Source organism: Alligator mississippiensis, chromosome 2 (genome assembly GCF_030867095.1).
Source record: "Alligator mississippiensis isolate rAllMis1 chromosome 2, rAllMis1, whole genome shotgun sequence".
Taxonomy (NCBI): Eukaryota; Metazoa; Chordata; order Crocodylia; family Alligatoridae; genus Alligator; species Alligator mississippiensis.
Window position 1 is genome coordinate 13,890,214 of NC_081825.1, and position 21,865 is coordinate 13,912,078.

The window sequence follows — 21,865 nt, forward strand, 5'->3', positions numbered from 1 at the left end:
GGGCATGTGCACCCTGGGCCTCCGCTGGGGTGCATACAGCAGCGGGAGCCCCCTCGTGCACCTGGACAAGCTGCCAGGGCTCCAACCCTCCCACTACCCAGCTGGGCCGGGGCCCCACTCACCCCTGCCCTGCCCTACTCCCCCCCTCACCATGGGGGCCTCTGTCTGCCCCCCATTGCCCCTTCCCTCCCCCACATACTGACCTGCTGGGTGGTGGGAGCAGTAGATCCTAGGTTGCCCTTTACTTCAAAAAGTGATCTTCACCTGAAAAAGGTTGGAGACCACTAATATGTCCATTCAGTGGGACCACTTATATGGGTAAGCGCATAAGTAATGAGGGAGCATAAATGATGGTTTCACAGTTTGGCCCACTGAATGAGTTTCCAAGCACTAGCTGTCCATGTCTCTATATTCCTATTCCTGTTCTTTATCGGAATCCTGACACTTGTATGTTTGGGGAGAAAAATTATTTAAATGCCTTGCTATGGCTAGCATAAAGTAGTTTAACACCCCCAGCAGTACTCTTCAGTGGTTTGACTGACACTAATGTCTGGAAATAGTCAAGTGCCAATGGACATCTGGATTTGCTTGTTTTTAGCGCTCAGCTTTTTGTTATCAGACTAAAATGTTGTATTCCTCATAAAAATATATATTAAATGTTAATGAAGAGATTAAAATATTAGAAAATCTGACTCGTAGCCTTAACTTGTTGGTTTTGTTTGATAATCTGAATGCTAACGAATTATACAAATTCCATTACATTTACCACATTAGCACCTAAAAGTGTAGGTTCTATTATATAATCTTTCATTTTTAGGAAGATGCCTTGGAAAACCTTCCAGTCTATATTTCAAAAGAGCAGCCTTCCTTAATGACTTTAAATAGAAACAGCAGTTAGTTTCTTTTTCCATTTGCTCACCTTTTTGTTAGATACCTGTAAGTATAACTTGTTGAGTTTTTGTTTTATTCGTATTACTTGCATATATTTGCAGTAAACCAATATTTCCCGTGCACCACACTCTCTTATACCCGAAATGGTGTTACATATTTTGTCTCTCTTGTCTTCAGCTGCTAGATTTTAGAGGAAGGATCCTTATTCTGCCTTGTAAAGTACTTCACATGAGTAGGTCTACATTTTGATTATCCTTTAAACTGTTTTAATAAGTAACTGGTTTACTCAGAAAGGAGTTGGCCAAACTAAGCATCTGGTTTTGGGTGAGGTTCTGCTTTTTTACTTGCTTTCTTAACTGGAACAGCTTTAACCATTTAGAGGATATGAGATTCTTGCAGAGTAACCTATTTTGGTATACCCAGACCCGGAGATGGGATACTTGTGTAGGGCTTGCTTTTGTCAGTGAAGCCTCTTAATTGCTAAGCTTTTCATGCCTGTGGGAAACGTACATGAATTTCACTGTCACTAAACATAAATTTGAAACGTGGACTGAGGTGAAAATGAAATCAGTCATTAAAGACACACTAAGAAAATATAAAATTCTGACTGGTACCATGTTGTTTTGTTTTTACTCTGGGTAAGACTACTTTTTTGTTGCTCAATTTTATTTTATTCATGCATTTAATTTGAATGAGGCTTCATTTACTTTAGATAACTTTATTATGCAGATTTAATTGCTGTATAGTTTTCCAGCATGCTGCCCAAGATTAAATGACGGTAGTATCAGTAGGTGTTGGCTGAGATTGTCTAGTTTAGGCACTGTTATAGATGTCATTTTGTCTAGTGGTGAGACAAGGGAGGTAGGTTCAAGAATCTGTCATTGATTCTGTCACTGTTACTGCTTCGTAGCTTTGGACAAATCAGTGAAGATTGACCTTTAAAAGATTTTATCTAATTGGAAAGCAAAGCACATGTGTTTTCCTTTTGGTTCTGTTGAAGCTCCCTGGTGGATTTCCTGCATGCTTGCTATGGCCTCTGAAGGGCATTGAATCCTAAGCAAAGACTTTCATTATACAAAACCTTGATCTGTTATTGAAATTAAATAGGAGTTCAAAGCTTTATCTTCTATAAGCAATCTGAGTAAAAAAAAGTTCCCCTTCTTAGTTGCTCAACTTTTGTCATTAGAGTTTTAACACGAAGTAATTTCACTGGTTGACCAGTCATCGTGAAGCATCAGTACACAAGAAGAGGGTGCTTAACCCCCAGTCTGTGGGCCAGGTCTAGCCTGCAGAGCCATGGCATCTGGCCTATAGGGCTCCCCACAAGTCTAAAAATTTGTCGGTGGTGGAGTGGTAGTATAATTTGCCACTCCCCCTGCCAAATGTATGGGCCCATGGGGAGCCCTGCAGGACAGATAGTGTGACCCTGCACACAGCGTGGAGTGGCATCAGGCAGGAGGATCCAGGTATGTGGGGTCCGATCTGGGCAACACCAAGTGAGATCCAGGTACGCAGGTCCTAGTCTGGGCGGTGCAAGGCATGATCCAGGTAGCACGATGCGTGATCCAGGCAGGTGGGGCCCAATTGGGTGCAGACCCCATAGATCTGGCGTACGAACTGGCCCTGTACCACTCATCCAGTCAGTTGGGCCAAAAAGTTGAGCACCGCTGCACCAGAGCACTTTGGTGTTAATGTAGATTCCCTGAGCTTCCGTTCTGAGACTGAATCTACAAAATAAAATGTAAAAAAGGATACAAGTAACAACACATATAGGTATTTGATTCTTCCTTTCTCCATTTCATCACTCTTCTTCCTGGTTCTTCTTAATGTCTTGGGGTTGTTGGTTGTAGCCGTGTTGGTCTAAGGGCATAGACAGGGTTCTTTGGGTAGAGGTGATATCTTTGATTAGACCAACTATATCATTGGAAAAAATGTTCTTTGCAAGCTTTCGGGCACAAACACCCCTCTTCAGGCATAGTTAGAGTCTGAGTACACGATTCACCAGCAGACTCTCTCTCTGCCTTAAAAAGGGCGTTTGTGCCCAAAAGCTTGAAAAGAACAATTTTTCCATCGATTTAGTTGGTCTAATAAAAGATAACGCCTCTACCCAAAGAACCTTGTCTGCCTCTTAATGTCTTATGCTTTTCCATGACTCATGTAGATGGATTTGGAGACCTACAAAGTGCTAGACCTGTACTTATTTCTAACATGTTTCTATTTTAATCATGCAAAAAGCAGTTTCAGATGTTTTCAGCAATTAGAATCAGAAAAATGAGGGTTGGAAGGGAGCTCAGGAGGTCATCTGGTTCAAGCCCCTGCTCAAGGCAGGACCAGCCCAAAATAGATCATCCCAGCCAAAGCTTTGTCGAGCTGGGCTTTAAAAACCTCCAAAGATGAAGATTCCTCCACCTCTTTGGGTAACTAGCTCCTGTGCTTCACCACCCTCCTAGTGAGAAGGTTTTTCCTAATATCCAACCTGAACTTCCCTTGCTGCAGTTTGATGCCATTGCTGCTTGTTCTGTCGACAGTTCTGTAACTTGTACTGAAAACTCCTCCAGTCTTGTGTATGCCTTTCAGTTCCTGACATAAATCCTTATTTTGGAGTCTAACTGGGAAGAATGGATATTTTATTTTTGGTCATTAATATACATGAAAGTAGCTGTTTTCTTTGCACTTAGCACCTCATAGTATTTGATTTTAATGAGCTTATGTTGTTGAGCATTGTTAAAATAGACAAAGCTCTGCCATATTAAGCCACATCCTGAAGAGTTCAGCGTTTGCAGATCACAGTTACCAGCTACCCTTTACAGAGCAGAGCTGTGGCAGCCTCGCAATATTAGTTACGGTCTATCATTTTCATAATGAGTCTGTTAATGAGTCCCTAAGTACGCTTTAATAATGACTCATGCTTCCGAACTAGAATCTCTACAAAAATGTGAATGTAATGGTGCCTGAATTCTTCACTCCTGCGAGGATTGTTTTGTTCTGCTATATATTTTAATGCCTCTCCCCCACACCCGTGTATATACTTTGCTTTAGCTAAACAGTATCTTTTCTGGTTTTTTTGTTCTTTTGTGAAATGAGTATGGAGGAAGTGTTAGATCTAAACATAAGTCAGAAATGAGATGTGAAGTCTAAATTTAATGCTCTTTAATCCAAGCATTGCTGTGACTGGTACGTGGGTTAAGGTACTATATGCATACATTCAGTAAATAGAGAATGTTTCACAAAATGCCTCAGATTTCCCTTGTACAGGGTTGGAAAGAACCTGCATTGGAAAGAACAGTTGGTCTAGTGGGTAGCAGCAAATGGGCTCTGAAAAGAGCAGGGGGCAAAGGCACTGAGTTACCTGAAAAATAGTGTAACCGTTTTGAAAGCATCACAAAACTGGAGGATTGAATCCATACGTAGGTGTTCACCCTTCTGTGGAAGCATGCTGCTGTTTCCTTTTATCATCACAGTGGACACAGACTAGATGAGTGCTAGTCTATGAAGTCTTTAAACTTTAGGTTTCAAAAACTTAACGGTCCCTTAAAGGGTCCCAGATCTTGCGGGTTTATGTCCCATCATAGGAAAGTCAGGCACCCTCCCTGTACTTCAGCTGCTGCCACCACTTCCTTTGCTGCCAATTGTCTTGTGGCCCTACTGCAGCTACTACAACAGATTCCCCTCTGAAGTGCCAAGCAGTTGCAGCTGAAGTAGCGGGGTGCAAGAGAATTGGGGGTGAGCTAAGCAGCAAAAGCTGAAGTCTCGCTGTGGGGAGGCACAAGAGTAGCTGAGGTAGGGGATGGCGATTGCTGATTGGCACCGTGGCCTGCAGACGCCTCCCTAAGACCCCTTTGTACTACACACATTGGGGAATGCTGCTATAAAGCCTGGACCAAGACATGGAATTGTATGTTTCACCTCACTTTTAGGAATTAAACATTGCAATGTTTCTGGCTTTCTCTTGGTGTTGCATGTGTGCTTTGTTGGGAGATACGTTTAAAAGTAGCTAACCTTCCATTTTATTCAATACTTGTAGGTGTTTGGGAATAAGATGATCATTCCTTCCTTGGATGGGGACCTTTTCCAGTGGGATCGTGATCGAGAGAGCATGGAAGCAGTTCCTTTCACAGTTGAATCTCTTCTTGAGTCATCCTACAAATTTGGAGAGGATGTTGTTTTAGTTGGGGGAAAATCCTTAACAACATATGGGCTGAGCTCCTATTCAGGGAAGGTAAAAGCTTGATGCCAGAGAATTTGTTGCATTTCCATATGTGCATTTTAAGAACTATTTTTTCAAATAGCGTTCTTTTTATTAACAATTTTTTATACTCTGAGATTTAATTCTAATGTAGAACTGTAGCATGTAAAGACCTTCCAGTTCATTGATCAACAAATCTGACAAAGGCTGGATTTGGAATAAGGTTCACCTTGATAATATGAACAAAGTGTAAATGGTACATGGATTTTTGTTTTCTATCATGTAATCTAAAAACCTGATAAATGAGACCACTCTGAAAAGCAAAAACAGTGATGTACCATATGCAAATATCTGTCTAGACCTGTGCTTATTTCTAACATGTTTTTCACTTCTTGTACTTTTATTTTAAAACTAACACAAAGTTGAAAGTTTTAAATGTTTTTTTAAATCAAAAAGTAGCATTTTAAAAAATCAGAGAAAATTGCCCACATTGTTGACGCTTTTATTTTTGTACAAGTGTGTCTTTGTCTTTCTACTTTTTTAAGCAGTTCTTTCAACAAGATTTGATACATTTTTATTGAAATTTTGTTTTTGTGAAAAACACTTTTGGTGAATGAAAATATTGACACATATTCCAAAAGTACAGGATGGAAAAACTGAATGTAGGATTGCAAAAAAGTAACACTACAGAATATATATTTTTTTTGCTTTCAACAGAAAAATCCTGCAGAATTTTATTCTACAGAACTAGTTCTCCCCTTTTTTCCAGCAGCCTTAATTTATCCAGCCAGGTGCTTTATAGCAACAGGTTTAACACAGAACATTTTTCAGGAATGACATATAAAAAGGTACTAAAGATAATGACATTGCCTAAGGTTCCAGCAACAGTGGGGTGCATGAGATCACTTGAAATCTCTGTTTGACAGTAGGGACATGTTAAGGACAGATGAATGATCTTGGCTTCTGCTTGGATTTCTTGTCAACATTGATAGCAGCCCACCCTTTCTTTGTCACAGAATTTCAGTGATATTTTCCAGGCTGATATTGAAGAAGGGATGAAGGCTTCCTAAAAGCTTTTTAAATTTTTTTTTTTCTGCTCACCTTCCCAGTTAAAGTCACGCCCTTGAAAGAGCTGCTTCTGTGGAATTGGGAATGCTATAGTCAACTAATGCACTGCTGTTGTGGGGCAAATGAAGATATTCTTTCCTGTTGGTAGCTGTTCTCCAGGATAATTTAGTTAGTATTGAATCAGTTTGTGAGAGGGTTTACAAGATTTTCTTGCAACTCAGGATATGAAGGCAGAAGGTAGGGCAGGGTGGCTCAGAGAGGCATGTGCTTTCACAGGAATGAACCGTTCGTAGTATTTGATGAAGTAGGTTGTTGCTTATGAAACCTCATGCCTCTCTGGAGCAGTTGGTCTCTAATGTACCACCCTATATTACCTTCTGCGTGACTTCAGATTAACATAGTTAACCTCTTCTTTGTTCAGGATATGATGGGAAAAGTGGAGAAGTACTAAACATAATGAAGTTGTAATTTCTGTGAATTGCCACACAGAAGGACAGACAGTAGCGGTCTTAAAATCTTTCAAAGTTGACTAGTAACATTTGGCTGCTCCAAACTACAGAGCCTTTCTGAAAATTACAGTACTCTGAGCACTCATGATCTGTAGTTCAGGCCTTGTTAACATCTCTTGGGTTATGCATCCAAGAATGAAGAACCCTAAAACCTCTAGTTCCTTTTTCAGTCTTAGCCCAAGCCTCTAAATCATTCCACTGTTGAAGTACTAACATTTTTGGAGAAGTGCTAACTTTCAAAGTCCGTGTTCTGTTATATGGTATGCATTCACGTTAGAGTCTTTCAGGTATATGTGCGTTTCTTATCTTGTCCCTTAGGTGAAGTACATATGTTCATCTGTGGGCTGTCGCCGCTGGGATGAAGATGAGACGGACCAAGAAGATACTCTTCTTCTGCATCGAACGCAGAAAACAGTCCGTGCTGTTGGGCCACGTAGCGGCAATGAGAAGTATGTAAAAGTACAGTTTCTGGTGTCTTAGCACTGTTTTGCAATAGGGTGGCAGTAATGATCAGAGGGAGGAAAAGGTAAAGCCACATCTTACGTTCTGAGATGTTTGAGGGTTTGACTTTGTTTTACCCTTATTGAATTGAGAATTCTGCTGGATTTTAGCTTCTCAAACACAACGACCTGTCAGACTTTGCCATTTGGACTGTGTAACCTCTGTGCTCTGTGTTGCTTTGCAAAAGTTTCTTTAGCTTCAGTTTCTCTCAGTTTGAAATGAGTTGGTAGGACAGGATTTCCCTGTATATTTAATATATCGCTTCTACATTGTCGCAAGGAGTTCTCCAATTCTGCTGCATTAGCACTACAGTCCTTCCAGCTGTCAAATGTATTTTCCAAGCAGCAGATCAGAATGTGTGTTTACACTGAAGCATGTTGCTGTTGGTTTATTTCTGTTATTTATTACCAGTGTTCATATCTTACCTCTTTTCTTTAGTTACCACTTTAAATATATATACTCAGTGTTTGCATCTTTCACTTTAAGTGTAATTTCTTTAAACTGAAAACACGTAATTCTTTTAGTGTATTCTTGTATGACCCATTCTCAAATCCCTTTATTTTTGTTGCTCATTTCTGAACTCTACTACAGCTTCACTTCACTTCTTACAAAGCTTTTTATATAAACATCTATAAGCACCTATTCCATAAATTTAAAATTAAAATTACAAAGTACAATATAAAAGGCTAGTTATTTCTCATAAGAAATGGTAAATATCCCCCAGCTAGTTAGCTTAAAGTGCAGTCCCTTCTACATACCCCAAATTCTTAGTGGTTGGCACAGGTACTCTGCATTGTGCTCAGAAGTTTTACAAACCCAGGGTTGGTCTAAATCTCCTAGTCTGATCAATTCAGAAGTTCTATCATTCTGCGTGAGAATCTGGTTTGCTGTGGCTTCTCTGAGATTGGTGGTGGCAAGGAAAGACATTGTAACAAAAAATTAGAGATTATTTTCCTGGTAATATTGCAGCTCTGGTGTGATGATTATGAGAGCTTTCAGGTTAGCTAAGGAAAGACCAGCTTATAGGAGAAGAAAGGTAAAAGTAGCGCATATATATATATATAAGTGCTGGGCCTTGACTCCTGGTAAGTTGACAGAATGGTCTTAGGAATCTTTGGACAACCAGATGTATTGTTACTCATGAATATATATTTTCTCCCCTTTGGCACTCAAAACAAACCTGCTGCCCACATATTAGTGTCTGCTGTGTATATCCTGATGGACATAGCATAGTCTCTATAACATAAATATTAGAAAAATATTCCTGTCTATTTATAAATATAGTTCTCAGTATTTCTAACTTTGTACAATATAGTAGATCTCTGGTATCCAGTAGAGCTGTATGAAGCTTGTCGCTGATTCAGTTCGGAGTAGATTTGGCCTGATTTTGGCAGCCGAATCTTTGAATCAGAATTGAATCAGGAGACCCATTAATCTCTCCAAACCTAATCGGAAGCCTCCAGTTCAGTATGGAGACATTCGACAGTTCGGTCATAGACACAGCTTTTTATGTTTTTTCTATGTACCTCGAGGTAACAGGCATGGCTCTGAGATGGTGTGCGCGCTCAGTACTTCTGATCCAATTCTGAGTCCGCTGCCAAGTGTCCAGGGGACCCCACCTGGCTCGGCAACTGGTGCCTCCTGAGTCTGGGGAGGCACCTGGAGTCCCACCACAGCCAAACGCCAAGCTGGGGGGGGGGGGGGACATCCCCTGCATGCTTGGCAGCAGATGACGACCCCCCCCCCCCCCCCCCCCCCCCGGGCATACTGTGGAGTGACAGCCAACTCTTTTTTATTCTAAGTGTAGAAAAAGGTTGGCTGCCGCTCTGCAGTATGTCGGTCACTTCCGGACTCCGGTTTGCCAGTCCTCAGTTTGGTGGTCCATGGTTTGCCAGTCCATGATCTTAAAAGGCTTGGAACCCCTGGGTTAGAGCATGAGCGATGAGGAGGTCTGGTTATGTTTAAATCCTATTCAGTGAGACCCATGCCTCTTATTTTTTTTGTTCCTTTTCATTAGTTTTAGTTCAATATTTCTTTATATGTAAGGAAAGCAGTTATATAAATGAGAGTTTATTTTAAAATACTCCATCTTAAACTGTGGTGTATTTGTTGTTTTTAGCAGTTAGACAAGATTTTGCTTGATATACAATTACAGTAGTTTTTATCTGACTGATATTCCAGTCCTTAGTGCTTGATTTCTTGCCCAGTAAACCAAAATTTATCTCTAAAACCACTAATCCTGCTTAGCTGACTGTCTTTAACTTTTTAATATATCATTTTGGATTGAAAAATTTCTGCACTGCCTTTGTGGTTTGCGCTTTGGAAATAGTCTAGTTTGGTGTGTTAACACTCCCTCTAGTGGTGCAAGGGTAGTTTAGCAGAGCATCACAATTATTAGTGTAATGTGATTACCGCAATTTCATTTCCATACATCTCAGGTGGAGGTGGTGAGGGTTGGGACTCCCTTTTAAACCTTGTTTCCAGAAACCTTTTTTCTTTTTAACTTTAAGGTGGAATTTTAGTGTTGGTCACTTTGAACTGCGCTATGTCCCAGACATCGAATCAAGAGTGGGATATATTGAGAGCAATTTTAAATCAAGTATAAACAAAGAAGAGAGTAAAATAATTTCGGATGTGGAGGAGCAGGAGGCTGTGATGAAGGATACAGTGATAAAGGTCTCAGTAGCCGACTGGAAGGTTATGGCTTTTAATAAACAGGGAGGACATCTGGAATGGGAATACCAGGTACTGAAGATGGCAAAGTATTAAATGTATAGAAATTGAAGTTTTACAGCCTTATAGGAAAACGTCATGCATCTTGAATTAGCAGGCATCTGTCCAGGTTAAAAGCTGCATGTCTCCCTATACATTTTTTATTTAATGTTTGTATTTTTGACCTGTTGATCAATTGCAAATTGAAACAGGGGCTCCAAGGGTAAGTGTTTCTTAGAACAAATCTTGGGTTAATTTAAGAAGTAAATTTTAAAATTACCCTTTTCATACTCCTTCAGTTTTGCACTCCAATTGCTTCGGCATGGCTGGTTAAAGATGGCAAGGTTGTTCCAATCAGTCTCTTTGATGATACAAGTTACAGCTCTGACAGTGAGATCCTAGAAGATGAAGAGGATCTTGTGGAAGCTGCCAGGGGAGCCACAGAATCCAGTGTCTATTTAGGTGAGATGCCTAATGCCTTCTATTGTTACCTTCTTGGCCTAGCAAAGCCGCAGCAAATGGGTTGCTTAAAAGCCATGGATTGAGGTGAGAAGACCCTGTTAGGTTACCTACTCAGATATGATAGATAGCACAGGCCCTTTTACTAGTAAATCTTGTACTGAGCCCAGTAACTTGGCATTTAGGTAAAGCATTTTTTCAGAAACACAGTCTTTATTTGAAGACTTCAACAAATGGAGAGGACACTGCTTCCCTTTCTAGTTTGTTCCAATAGTTAATTATCTTTGTTCTAGTTCTCACTTTGATTTTTTTTTTTTTTTTTAATGATTAACAGTCACATGTGGTTTAGTTATTACCATGCTGATTTTTTTGCCTTGACTGGATGAACAGAATTTCTAAGATCTGGTTCTTAGTGCAGAAATACTGTTCCAGATCTGAAATGTGCAGTGTGTGAATAATTTTTGCTGCTTTTTTAAATTTGCTACGTCAGTAAAACATCCCGTCAGTGAGATTCTTGACTAGCAAGTTTGTGGAAACAGAGTGCTAGAAGGCATGAGCTTAGTTGTATCAAATTTACTGAAAGCTTTGGGCAAAAACTCTATGGAGAAAACGTGGTTACCTTTGCCCTGCTCTAATTAATGCAAACAATTCATGTAAGCTCCTAGCAGTTGTATAAATAACTCATTTGATTATTTTGACTCGCCTGAGGGGGAAAAAAGTATTGGTGTAAGGGTATGGGATTTTTAGTTAAATATTTAGTTCAAAACGAAAGAAAGAGATGCCACACTTTCAAAATGCTTTCCCATTTTGACTAAAATATATATTTACATGTATCTTGTTATTTGGGTAGTATTTATAGAATTCTGAACCTTTTTTAAAGCTAGGATTTAGGTAATGAGAAGTAGCATTCCTGTTCAATATGGACTTCTGTCCTTTTCAGATCCCTAGCCTTAGTCATATTAAATCAATTGTTTACACTGACCACTGTGACAGAGTCACTATATATAAATGGTGACAACAGGAAGGATTGTGCTTTTTTTCCCCCCTTAAATCTTTCTGCCACTGCCGCATGGTGGGTAAATGTGCTTCCCCGCTGTGTTTGTATTAGCCTTTTAATTTCTGTAGACACCACGCTTAACACTATTATTACTCTTCTCATCAGAATGAAGGTCCACACATCATAGTGTTTAAGGGCAGAATCAAGACCACACCTGAAGCACTTCTAGTTTAAGCATTGGTGTGCTTAAAAATATGGTACTAAGCCCCAAAAGGGTGCTTCAGAAAGAGGGAGTAGGCTCACTGTGTAGCAAATAATGCTTGGTTGTGATGATGTGCAACGTTAGTGATGCATATTTTTTCTAGCATTGCAATATAGATAACACCTTCTCCAAGTGTTAAGTACATAGTACTTGTTTCTTTGAGTGAGACTCCCTTGAAATGCTTTATTTACTTAAAAGGAACTACATACTCTTCACAATGGGGCTCTGAACTGTAGCTGCATTGTGTTGGGACAGTAGGAGGTGCTGAACCACCCGCCTCACTGTGCCTGGCCCAAAACCACACTTCGAGAGTCTCCCTTGGGGCGCCTACATCTGGCCGACCCCCTTCCTGGAGACCCTGCAAGCCTGCGGTAATGCTGCCACCACCCGGGCACTGGGCTCTGTTACGTCTCTGTGCAGCCTGGGGTACACAGACCCAGTAGACCTTGGGGTTGCTTGGCCCACCATGGTATTTTGGGGTGCTTCTTTTAACCTGAAGCATTCAAAAGTTAGTCTCCTGTACCACAGGAAAGTAAAAATGCCAAGCCCACCATAGCTAGCCAAGCAAAGGGAGCTGTAAAGGCTTGTTTCACCCTTCTCCCCTCAGATTCACAGCCAGGCATGCTGTAAGTTAACTTTTATTGATCAAAGAGGGACAGAATGGGGAAGGGGTACAGGACAGAGGAATAATAAAAGAAAAATGCCTTGAGTGAAACAGAATGTTTTGAGCCTTTCATCAAATATTGAGTTGAGTGACCCTTTTCATATGTGTCTCAACTACTTAGATCTAACTTCCTAACTAGTCTTCAGGCATACTCACTGAGTCATGTAGACGGTAGCCTGACGTCCCTGCTTTAGTTTGTTCCAAGATGCCTGCTGGAGCAAGAGAGCCCCCAGACCAGGTGGCCTGACCCTTAAATAACGTTTTTTGACCTCATCACCTGGCTCCAATTGGGACCAGGCATTATTTGAACCCTGCTCATGCAGACTAAGCATTTCAAGAGTGGTCAGCAACCCCTGGTGAAGTGACCAGTCACCAAACTGGTTCCACAGGTTCCTCAGAGGGAAACTTAAGACAAAAGAGTCTGGACACAGTAAGGGGGGGATGGGAGGAAGCAAAACATACAGCGCAGCCAAGATACACAGCAAAACCGACTGTGCATCACATGCATAACTCCCAAGCTGTGCTTGTCTGAGGAGCACAGACTGAGTAATAATTGGATAATCATTTCTCTGCTTCTGAAGGGAAAATTCACTTGGGCATTATGGAGCTGTTCTTTAAATCCTCCATTTTCTCTCTTGAAATGCTAGGAGTCTTAAAACTACAGTCCTAATTGTGCAACTTGGTGCTGGGGAAAGAGCTAAATCTTAAGGCAAATATGCTCTCTGGTTTATTACTCAGGAATGTATAGAGGCCAGCTGTACCTTCAGTCCTCAGTCAGAATTTCTGAAAAGTTCCCAACCAACCCAAAGGCTCTGGAATCCAGGAACGACAATGCAATTATCCCTCTGCCCAAAATTAAGTGGAAGCCTCTAATTCGTAAGTAACAATCTCGAGGTCTTTGTGTTGTCACCATCTGCTCTGAAAAAACAGTTCACTTAGTGTGATCTCCTTAAACTGTAGATACAACCTTCCATCTCAGATGTGATGATTGTGAACTACTTCAGAATCCACTTTTGTGCTTTATTAACTCTTTTAGTCTTAAAAACAATTTTGCTTCGTTATAGGTAGTGACAATCATTTTTTAGTAGTCAAATCTTCCACTGCCTCTAAATCAAAAGGATGTTCTAGTCCCATCAGAAATGAAAAATATATTTTCAATGCCACAAATTTCATTTATTTGACTTGTGAATTGGCGTATAGATTTTGTTTGGTTTGGTTCTGGAAGCAATGACTTTTTTAGAAATGCGTCTCCTGGTTACTGTTTTATTTGCACAACTGTTCATTTTTTTTTTTTTTTAATTTGTATTTTTCTATTGCTGCGCAATTGGAATTCTCCAGGAAAGAGTTATAGTGAGGAGATGGTAGAAAAAGGTTTTTGACATTCATGGCTCTGTAAAAAGAATTTTCCTTTCTTTGACTAGATTCTCCCTCCAGGACTCCTGTATTGGTGGGGTCTGATGAATTTGATAAATGTCTCAGCAACGACAAATACTCTCATGAAGAGTACAGTAACGGAGCACTTTCGGTTCTACAGTATCCATATGGTATGTGTCAGTAGCAACTTTTGTTACCTCTTAATGCATGAATGAATGCACCTGAAACAGACTAGGAAGTTGGGTCAGTTTATATATAAAAAAAGGTCCAGTAAACATTCTTTTTTAAATCTGAATCATTAAGTACAATAAACATTTGATCTCCTGAACCATTGAGCAAATGATAGTTATGGGGAAAATGCATGCACTGAATTCTTCAATAGTCAAGCATACACATTTCATAAATTCTGCAAAGGAAACCTGGCAGGTTGTAGAGTTTATGGATTTAGGTAACTAAACTTGTACAGAGTTCGATTACTTAAATTTCTTCAATATTGCCATTTTTTAAAAATCAGGGTATGTATAAATAGATAATACAGTATATTTTAATAAAAAACAATACTTCTTAAAATACTTCTCTGGTGCAGTGTTTTACAACACTAAGGACAAACTTGTTTGTCCACAGAGAGAATTTCTTAATAGTTTGGTGTAAATAAACTTTGTATTCTTTTTCTTTTAAACAAAGACAATGGTTATTATTTGCCCTATCACAAAACAGAGAGGAACAAACGAAGCACTCAGATCACTATTAGGTTTTTTGACAATATGAACTACAAGAATATCCGTAAGAAAGATCCTGTTCTGCTTCTGCATTGGTGGAAAGAAATAATTGGCACCATTTTATTCTGCATTGTGACCACAACTTTCATTGTGCGCAGACTCTTCCATCCCAATCCTCATAGCAGAGTAAGCATCTTATTTTAATCCTATTACTTAATCAGTCTTTGTTAGCCTTTTCTCTTGGTTCCAGGCTTAAGTGTACAGATATGTAAGTAAATTATTAATGAAATTGGGGAAAGAAAACTTGCTTTTTTAACTGATTTAAAGAAGGCCATTGGTTGTAGGATATAAGATTTGCTTAGTAACTGCATTAAGTAAATAGATTGCTTTAGTCATTTTTGCAGTCTTCAGAAATGTTTATATTGAATTTTTTTCATCTGTATGCTTAGCAGTATAAGGCAGTCTCTGTTTTTCTTGGTAGTGTAAAGGACTTGTTTTTAACTCTTGTCAGCAGCGGAAGGAATCAGAAACACAATGTCAGACTGATAATAAATATGAGTCGATCGGTGGTGAGAGTAAAGATAACAGCTGGAGTGACATTAAGAACTCGGGATATGTGTCAAGGTGAGATTCATTCATCCCAGTTCAACAGAATAAATGAAGCACTAGTCCATGTGAGAACTAGTTCTTTCTAGCAGATTCTATCATTGATTCTTACCTGCTCTAGTTTTCCTGTCCCATATGAAAACTGACAAATGTTAATGCAGCTCATAAACTTTGGGCCTTATCTCTGCATTATCAGTGGGAGGCTGCAGTTATGGTCATTCTAAGCACTCATCAGGTGATCATATAACATTTGTATGTGATAGTCTAATGATAGCTGCCTGCAGAAACGATGCCAGGAGAATGCGGGGCCTGGGGCAAAGCAGCCTGCGTGGGCCCCCACTCCCCATCCCATAGCATACTTAGGCCAGGGAGCAAAAGCCCTGGCACACCGGATGTGGCGGGAGGGCTGGCGACCAGAACTTCTGGCCAGAACAGGCAAAGAGACGTCTAACCTGCCAGGCGGGTGGGTGGGCTAAACTTCAAACATGGCAGCCACGGCCTCTCTGCCCAGCTCTGCAGGGCCCCCCAAAGTGCAGGGCCCAGGGCAGTTGCCCCGATTTGCTCCCTCACCCATCATGAGACAGCCCTGGCTGCCTGGACTGAAATGATAAAAAGATCCTTGAAGTCTTCATATCGGTGTTTACCTCTCCTGTTAATGTGTTTATGAATTATAGTGAGAACGAGCCAGATGTTGCTTTAATCTGGAAGGTGGGACAGGAGTTTGAGACATGCTGTAAGCAGCTCTGCTTGTTTTTGAAGAGCACTAAAAACACGTGGGGGGGAGATACGTCATCTGTAGAAAATTTGGACTAATGAAAAACAGGAGGTTGTATTATTGGAATGCCACCAGTGCATCCATAACCTACTGAAGTTAAGAACTGGAGCCTCAAATAAGGAATGGAAGGAAGAGGGAAATGGTTGGTTTTTGTATTTAGAAGGAGTTGTGTGTGGAGGAGGAGACCTTGCAACAGCAAGCATTTTGAGAAAATGGCCACTTTGGGGGAGGGAGTCTATAGAAACTACCGAGAAAACTGACCCTGGTTTGGCTGTGCGTGATGAAATGAAAACTTAAACTAAAAGTCTCTAACATTCACAGTAAGCAGAAATGTAATGCTCTGGAAAGTGTGTGTGATTTGTTTGTATAGCAGTACCTCCTATAGGTTGTAGTTGAGATTAGGGGCTATGCTAAGCTCTGTACAGGCACATGATGTAAGTCAGTCTTTCCTCGTGAGCTTTCAGTTTCCCATTGACAAGGCAAGGTGAGAGAGGAGAAGCAAAGGCGCGGAGAGGTGAAGTAGCTTGCCTAGCATCTCGGAGTCAATCCTGCCTTGGTTGGCTTTCGCCTCCCCAAATACTCGCTAACTAGTTGATTTCTTTTCAGATATCTAACAGATTTTGAACCAATTCAGTGTCTGGGTCGTGGAGGATTTGGAGTAGTCTTTGAAGCCAGAAACAAAGTAGATGACTGTAACTATGCTATCAAAAGGATCCGTCTACCTAACAGGTAATGACCAAACTTTTTCATAAAAGTTAATGAACTGTGGGTTCCAGACTTGTACTGTTATGAGCAGCTTAGCTGATCACCTGGACCTCATTAGATGAGGATAAATAAAGTAGTTTTTTATTGGGCTTTCACCTGATTGAGTCCTAGCATCAGCGCTGACTTATGTACTCCAACAGAGTGCTGGCCCTTTTGCCTACATGTGTGAAGTGCTGTCAGGATCTGCTTTTGCAGTAGGATCCTTGAGAAGATGGTGATGCTGCATGAGAACTGCCAGACTCCATGAAGAATGGAGCCTTTGGGAATGGGACCTTTTATTTTCAGCACTACTAATTTGCTTGCTTTTCCCCATCTTCTCCTAACTTTCTGCTTCACCTTTTCTTCTCTCCCCTTCCCCTTTCCTCCCCTGAGCTCACTTTTCTGATTCTTAATTTGTTTCATTTTCTGGTTCCACAACCCCTGCCTTTCTTTCAGCCTTAGGTGGTCAAGTCAAGCTGCTGAATTAACCTACACAGAGATTACAGCACTTCCTTTTAGTGTGAGATGGGAGACTACTTCTGGAAATCTCGAGTTAGAGCAGCAAGAGGCAGGCCAGTAGAGCAAGGGGAAAACTCTTAAATGAAGCACTTTTTAAATTATGTTAAGAGAGTTGTAATTCCATACATGTAAATTTAGGATAATCATGACTTGCTCTTGCAGAGCTCTGTTGTGCAAATACTATCTAAACTAACTTTTTAGATTTTTTTTACTACAAATGTTGTATTTTCTGGTCCCATGGTGAGGATGAACAGAATTGAGGGAACAGTGGCTCTAAAGAGGGCACTTGCCATTTAATGTCCTTGATGCTAGCATGGTTTAACTGTGTGTGTGTGTGTGTGTGTGTGTGTGTGTGTGATCTGCTTTCTCCATAAACAAACAGGAACAAGATGAGACATACCTAGTCTCGCCCTTTGTTATCCTTTAGTTGTTCAGAAAGAAAATACTAGGTGTGTTTATAAGGGCCTAAGCATAGCTGCCCCTACAATGCTTCTTGTCCTGTAGAGTAAGACTGGGGCTTGAAAACAGACATGTCTTATTATGCTTGTACAGAGCACTACCACTAAGACATTCCATACTGGCATAGTCTGTTATGGGTTCATCTCTAACACATAGATAATCTGCAAAAATGCCTACATAAAACAGTTGCTTTATACAATTTCATCTTTTTTCCATCCAGGGAGTTGGCTCGTGAGAAGGTGATGCGTGAAGTTAAAGCATTGGCTAAACTCGAGCACCCGGGCATTGTTCGATATTTTAATGCATGGCTAGAGGCACCACCTGAGCGATGGCAGGAAAAGATGGATGAACTCTGGCTAAAAGATGATGGGTAACTTGTTTAGTTTTATTAAGTGAAATTGTTCAATGGCAGATTAAGAGAACTGATGCTTTGTACCAGAAGGATACGAAGTTCAGTCAATAAAAGAGATAGCTATGCTTATTTCAATCTAAAGTTGCATATTTATATAGCAGATTGTAAGTATATTATATCTGGTGTAAAGTTTCTCTATCCTTTGTCATCTTCCCTGTTATTAAGGTTCTTGGAGGGGGGCGCTGTCCTAAAGCCCTTTATTTGATTTTGGTGTTTGAGTCTGTGAAGTTACACACTTTTTGCTGATGTGATTTTAAACGTTCCAACTTTAGTTTCCAAACTACATATTCCAAAGAACTTCTGCTGTCTGTTTGGTTGTTCACTTTGTTTACTGGTTGATTTGTCTTAGATCACAGTGCTTTGATCCATTAGTAGGTTCAGTGAGTTAACACTGAATAGAATTCATGTCCTGTAGTGGCAAATTTATAAAGTATACAGACTGTCAAGAGAGAAAAATGGAATTGAGTATAAGAGAGGAGAAATATAAAAATGAGAATGAAGACAGAGAGGAAAATGGAACAACAGTGGCTGAAGATAGAAAGGGAAAAATAAAAGTTTATGGACCACTAAGTTCTTATTATAATTTTGGAGTTCTTTGAATAAATGACTTTTAAATTTATTGTACACCATTAGCAGTTTGCAGTTGGAACCTCAACGAATCGTGCTTGTAATGTCAGCTTTAACCGTTCTGATAGTTTAATCCTTTTGTGCTACAGGAAAAGCTTGATAGCATGTGGAGAGCTCAGAGGTGCTGCCTGGTAAAATTTCATTGAGGGCATTTTAAGATGCTTGCTGGATGAAGTACTCCACAGCATATTTCTAGCATAATGGGAAAACGATGTTCTCAGTAAGAAATGTAAATGAAGGATAGAAACAGTAACTCTCGCTGAGTTTAGTAATTGTTATTAGCAAGCTTCTTTCTCCTATCAAACTTAATGGGAATGTTTAAGCAAACATAGCAAAGAATTAGTCTGCAGAAAATGTATTTAGGGATAAAAGTTCTGGTGTATTGATCTGTATTTATCTTTTTTTTAGTACTGACTGGCTACTCAGTTCTCCCAGTCCAATGGATGGGCCATCATTTAAAATAAGAACAGAGCCATTCGCTTCCAAGGAACACGTTGAAGTTATTACTACTTCGTCCCAGAGAGTTCAGTCTTTCTCTGTCGGGATTGCTTGTGGCCAGTCTGATTCATCCGGGAGCCAGTTCTCTCCACTGGAGTTCTCTGCTGCTGATAACAGAGACTTACACAAGTCAGGAGATCCAATGTTAAACCTGCAGGACAGCGTACTTACAGACTGTGATGTAGAGGACAGTATTGATGAGAACGACCCAGGCCATTCCTTTGAACTTTGTCCTCCATCCATGGCCACTGTATGCCTGAGAGAGAGGACCTCTTCCTCCATTGTGTTTGAGGATTCTGGCTGTGATAATGCTTCTGCTAAGGAAGATAACAAAATTGATACTTCCCATGATGACAGCCTCTCTGAGGAAAAAGCAACAAATACAAAAGATACTGATAACAGGAAATCTCCTTCACGTTCTCTGTCCATTTCTCCACCAAGACCGACAAGTTTAAGCCTGGACCTTTCTAAAAACACTGCAGAAAATGTCAAACCCTCCTCACCAAAAGTGTATCTGTACATCCAGATGCAGCTCTGCAGGAAGGAGAACCTCAAGGACTGGATGAGCAGAAGATGCTCCATAGAGGAGAGGGAAAGGACAGAGTGTCTGCAGATATTCCTGCAGATAGCTGAGGCAGTTCAGTTTCTCCATAATAAAGGATTAATGCACAGGGACCTCAAGGTTTGTATGGACAAGGATTGCTGTTGAACTCATGTTAGCTTTCTAGCTCTTGAATCTTTTACTATTGAGCGTGCTCCAGTGAGTTGTATATGCCACTGTTGCATGGTGAATCCCCATCACAGTTGTCATGGTGCCGTTGGGCAGGTGTTTTCTTTCTCACCCTCTGGGAGCTTATCCTTATTGCAGCAGTAGCTCCAGTTACCCACATTCAGGTCAACTCCTCTCCCTTTAATCTTGCTTACAGGAGAGCGGTCTCCCTGCAAAATACTCGAAGGACCCAGTGTGGTATAATAAGCAGCACTGTGTGACTGACCTACTGCATTCCTTGCTAGAGCTTCAGCAGCACTTGCCTCAGGTCACCAGATGCAGTAGACCAGGGCTGTCCAAGTAGCAGCCTATGGGTTGTATCTAACCTAAAAGGGGCTGATGTGCAGCTTGTGGACTCCTGCCTGGTTGCTGCTCCTTTCATTGCTCCTGCTTTTGTGGTGGCGGCTAGAAGCACAGGGATCTCTGGGACAGGGAACTACAGCCACAGACAGCCCAGTAGGCTCGATAGCCAGACAGCAGGGGAGCGCCTTGGGCTGCCCATTCAGCAGGGTTGGGGGTTGCATTTCTCGGGGGGGAGGCAGTGGCAGGGTGAGTGGGCTAACACTGCTTGTACAGCAACGGCAGGGTGGAGAAACTCACCCATCCAGTGGCAACAGCAGGGCCAAGGTGGGGAGAAGTGAGAAGGAGGCTCATGCAGCAGGGGGCTTCTGTATGATGGAGCTCCAGGAGCCCACGTGGAAAGTTGCCCCTGCAGCATGTGGCCCAGGGCCGTGACTCATGTGGTGTGCAGCTCCTGACCACTTTGAAGCTGGACAACCCTGTCATAGGCAATATCTCCTACCTCCTGTAGGGGTGTTGTGGGCCTTAGTAAATGTTTGTCCAGAGTTTTGGAATTGCATTACTCCAAAAGGTAGTGACTAATTATTGCAATTAAGAGTGCTTTATTGGAATCTTCCTAAGTGCCACAATTTAGCATGCATTCATTACTTAGTTTATGCTTCCTATTTCCAGAGTTTACTTGACTACCATACATCTTAGTGTATTGTTGAGCTATAAGGTAAAGCAAGTTTCCATTTTAAAACCTGTGCAAAATGAACCAAATCACACTAGTTTGGCAGCCTATTGCTTCTCTCTGCTTACAAGAGGTATAAAAGTTATGTGCTAGAACATCAGGAGAAAAATTTTAAGTGTTCTGGATGTAGTCTTTCTGGACTTTAGGAAGGCCTTCGACACTCTCTCACAACATCCTCATTAAAAAATTAGGCAACTGTGGTGTCGACGCCTACACAGTCAGATGGGTCGCAAATTGGCTGGAGGGCCGCATCCAGAAAGTGGTGGTGGACAGATCATTTTCGACCTGGAGGGATGTGGGCAGTGGGTTCTCCAGGGCTTTGTCCTCGGGCCTGCACTGTTCAACATCTTCATCAGTGACTTGGACAAGGGGGTGCAAAGCACCTTGTTCAAGTTCGCGGATGACACTAAGATGTGGGGAGAAGTGAGCACGGTGGAAGAGAGGGACAGGCTATAACTAGATCTGGACATGTTACAGGGGTGGTTGGATAAGACTAGGATGGGTTTCAATACGGACAAATGCAAGGTGTTGCACCAGGGCAGAGGAAGAACCAGCAGCATACCTACAGGCTGGAGACCTCCCTTCTTGTCAGCACAGAGGCGGAAAAGGATCTTGGAGTTGCTATTCATTCCAAGATGAACATGGGTCGCCAACGTGGGGATGCGGTCAGGAAGGCTAACCGCACCTTGTCAGGCATCCACAGATGCATCATGAGCAGGTCCAAGGAGGTGATCCTCCCCCTCTGAGTGACACTGGTCAGGCCACAGTTGGAGTACTGCGTCCAGTTCTGGGCGCTGCACTTCAGGAGGAATGTGGATAGCATCAAGAGGGTCCAGAGGAGGGCCACTCGCGTGATCAAGGGGCAGCAAGGTAGGCCCTACGAGGAGAGGCTACAGGACCTCTGAACCTGTTCAGCCTCCACAAGAGAAGGCTGAGAGGGGATCTGGTGCCCGCCTATAAACTTGCCAAGGGGGACCAGCAGGCAATGGGAGAGTCCCTGTTTCCCCAAGCACTATCGGGTGTAAAAAGGAACAATGGTCATAAGTTGCCTGAGAGTAGATTCAGGCTAGACATCAGGAGG

At 41.4% G+C, this 21,865-nt stretch overlaps 1 protein-coding gene across 5 annotated transcripts in view; it reads left to right on the top strand.

Annotated features, from left to right (window-relative positions):
• The window catches only part of EIF2AK3 (eukaryotic translation initiation factor 2 alpha kinase 3), a 52,455-nt gene that overhangs the window by 18,817 nt on the left and 11,773 nt on the right, over positions 1-21,865 (top strand). For 2 of the 5 annotated variants that reach the window (XM_059721452.1, XM_014607731.3), the window contains exons 3-13: positions 4,916-5,110; positions 6,973-7,103; positions 9,666-9,900; positions 10,167-10,329; positions 12,988-13,125; positions 13,671-13,793; positions 14,308-14,528; positions 14,824-14,966; positions 16,330-16,452; positions 17,666-17,815; positions 18,893-19,664. In XM_059721452.1, coding sequence (XP_059577435.1) covers positions 4,916-5,110; positions 6,973-7,103; positions 9,666-9,900; positions 10,167-10,329; positions 12,988-13,125; positions 13,671-13,793; positions 14,308-14,528; positions 14,824-14,966; positions 16,330-16,452; positions 17,666-17,815; positions 18,893-19,664 — 2,394 coding nt within the window. The remainder of the gene's footprint in view (positions 1-4,915; positions 5,111-6,972; positions 7,104-9,665; positions 9,901-10,166; positions 10,330-12,987; positions 13,126-13,670; positions 13,794-14,307; positions 14,529-14,823; positions 14,967-16,329; positions 16,453-17,665; positions 17,816-18,892; positions 19,665-21,865) is intronic. The other 3 variants (XM_019478242.2, XM_059721451.1, XM_019478237.2) reach the window with 3 other exon arrangements.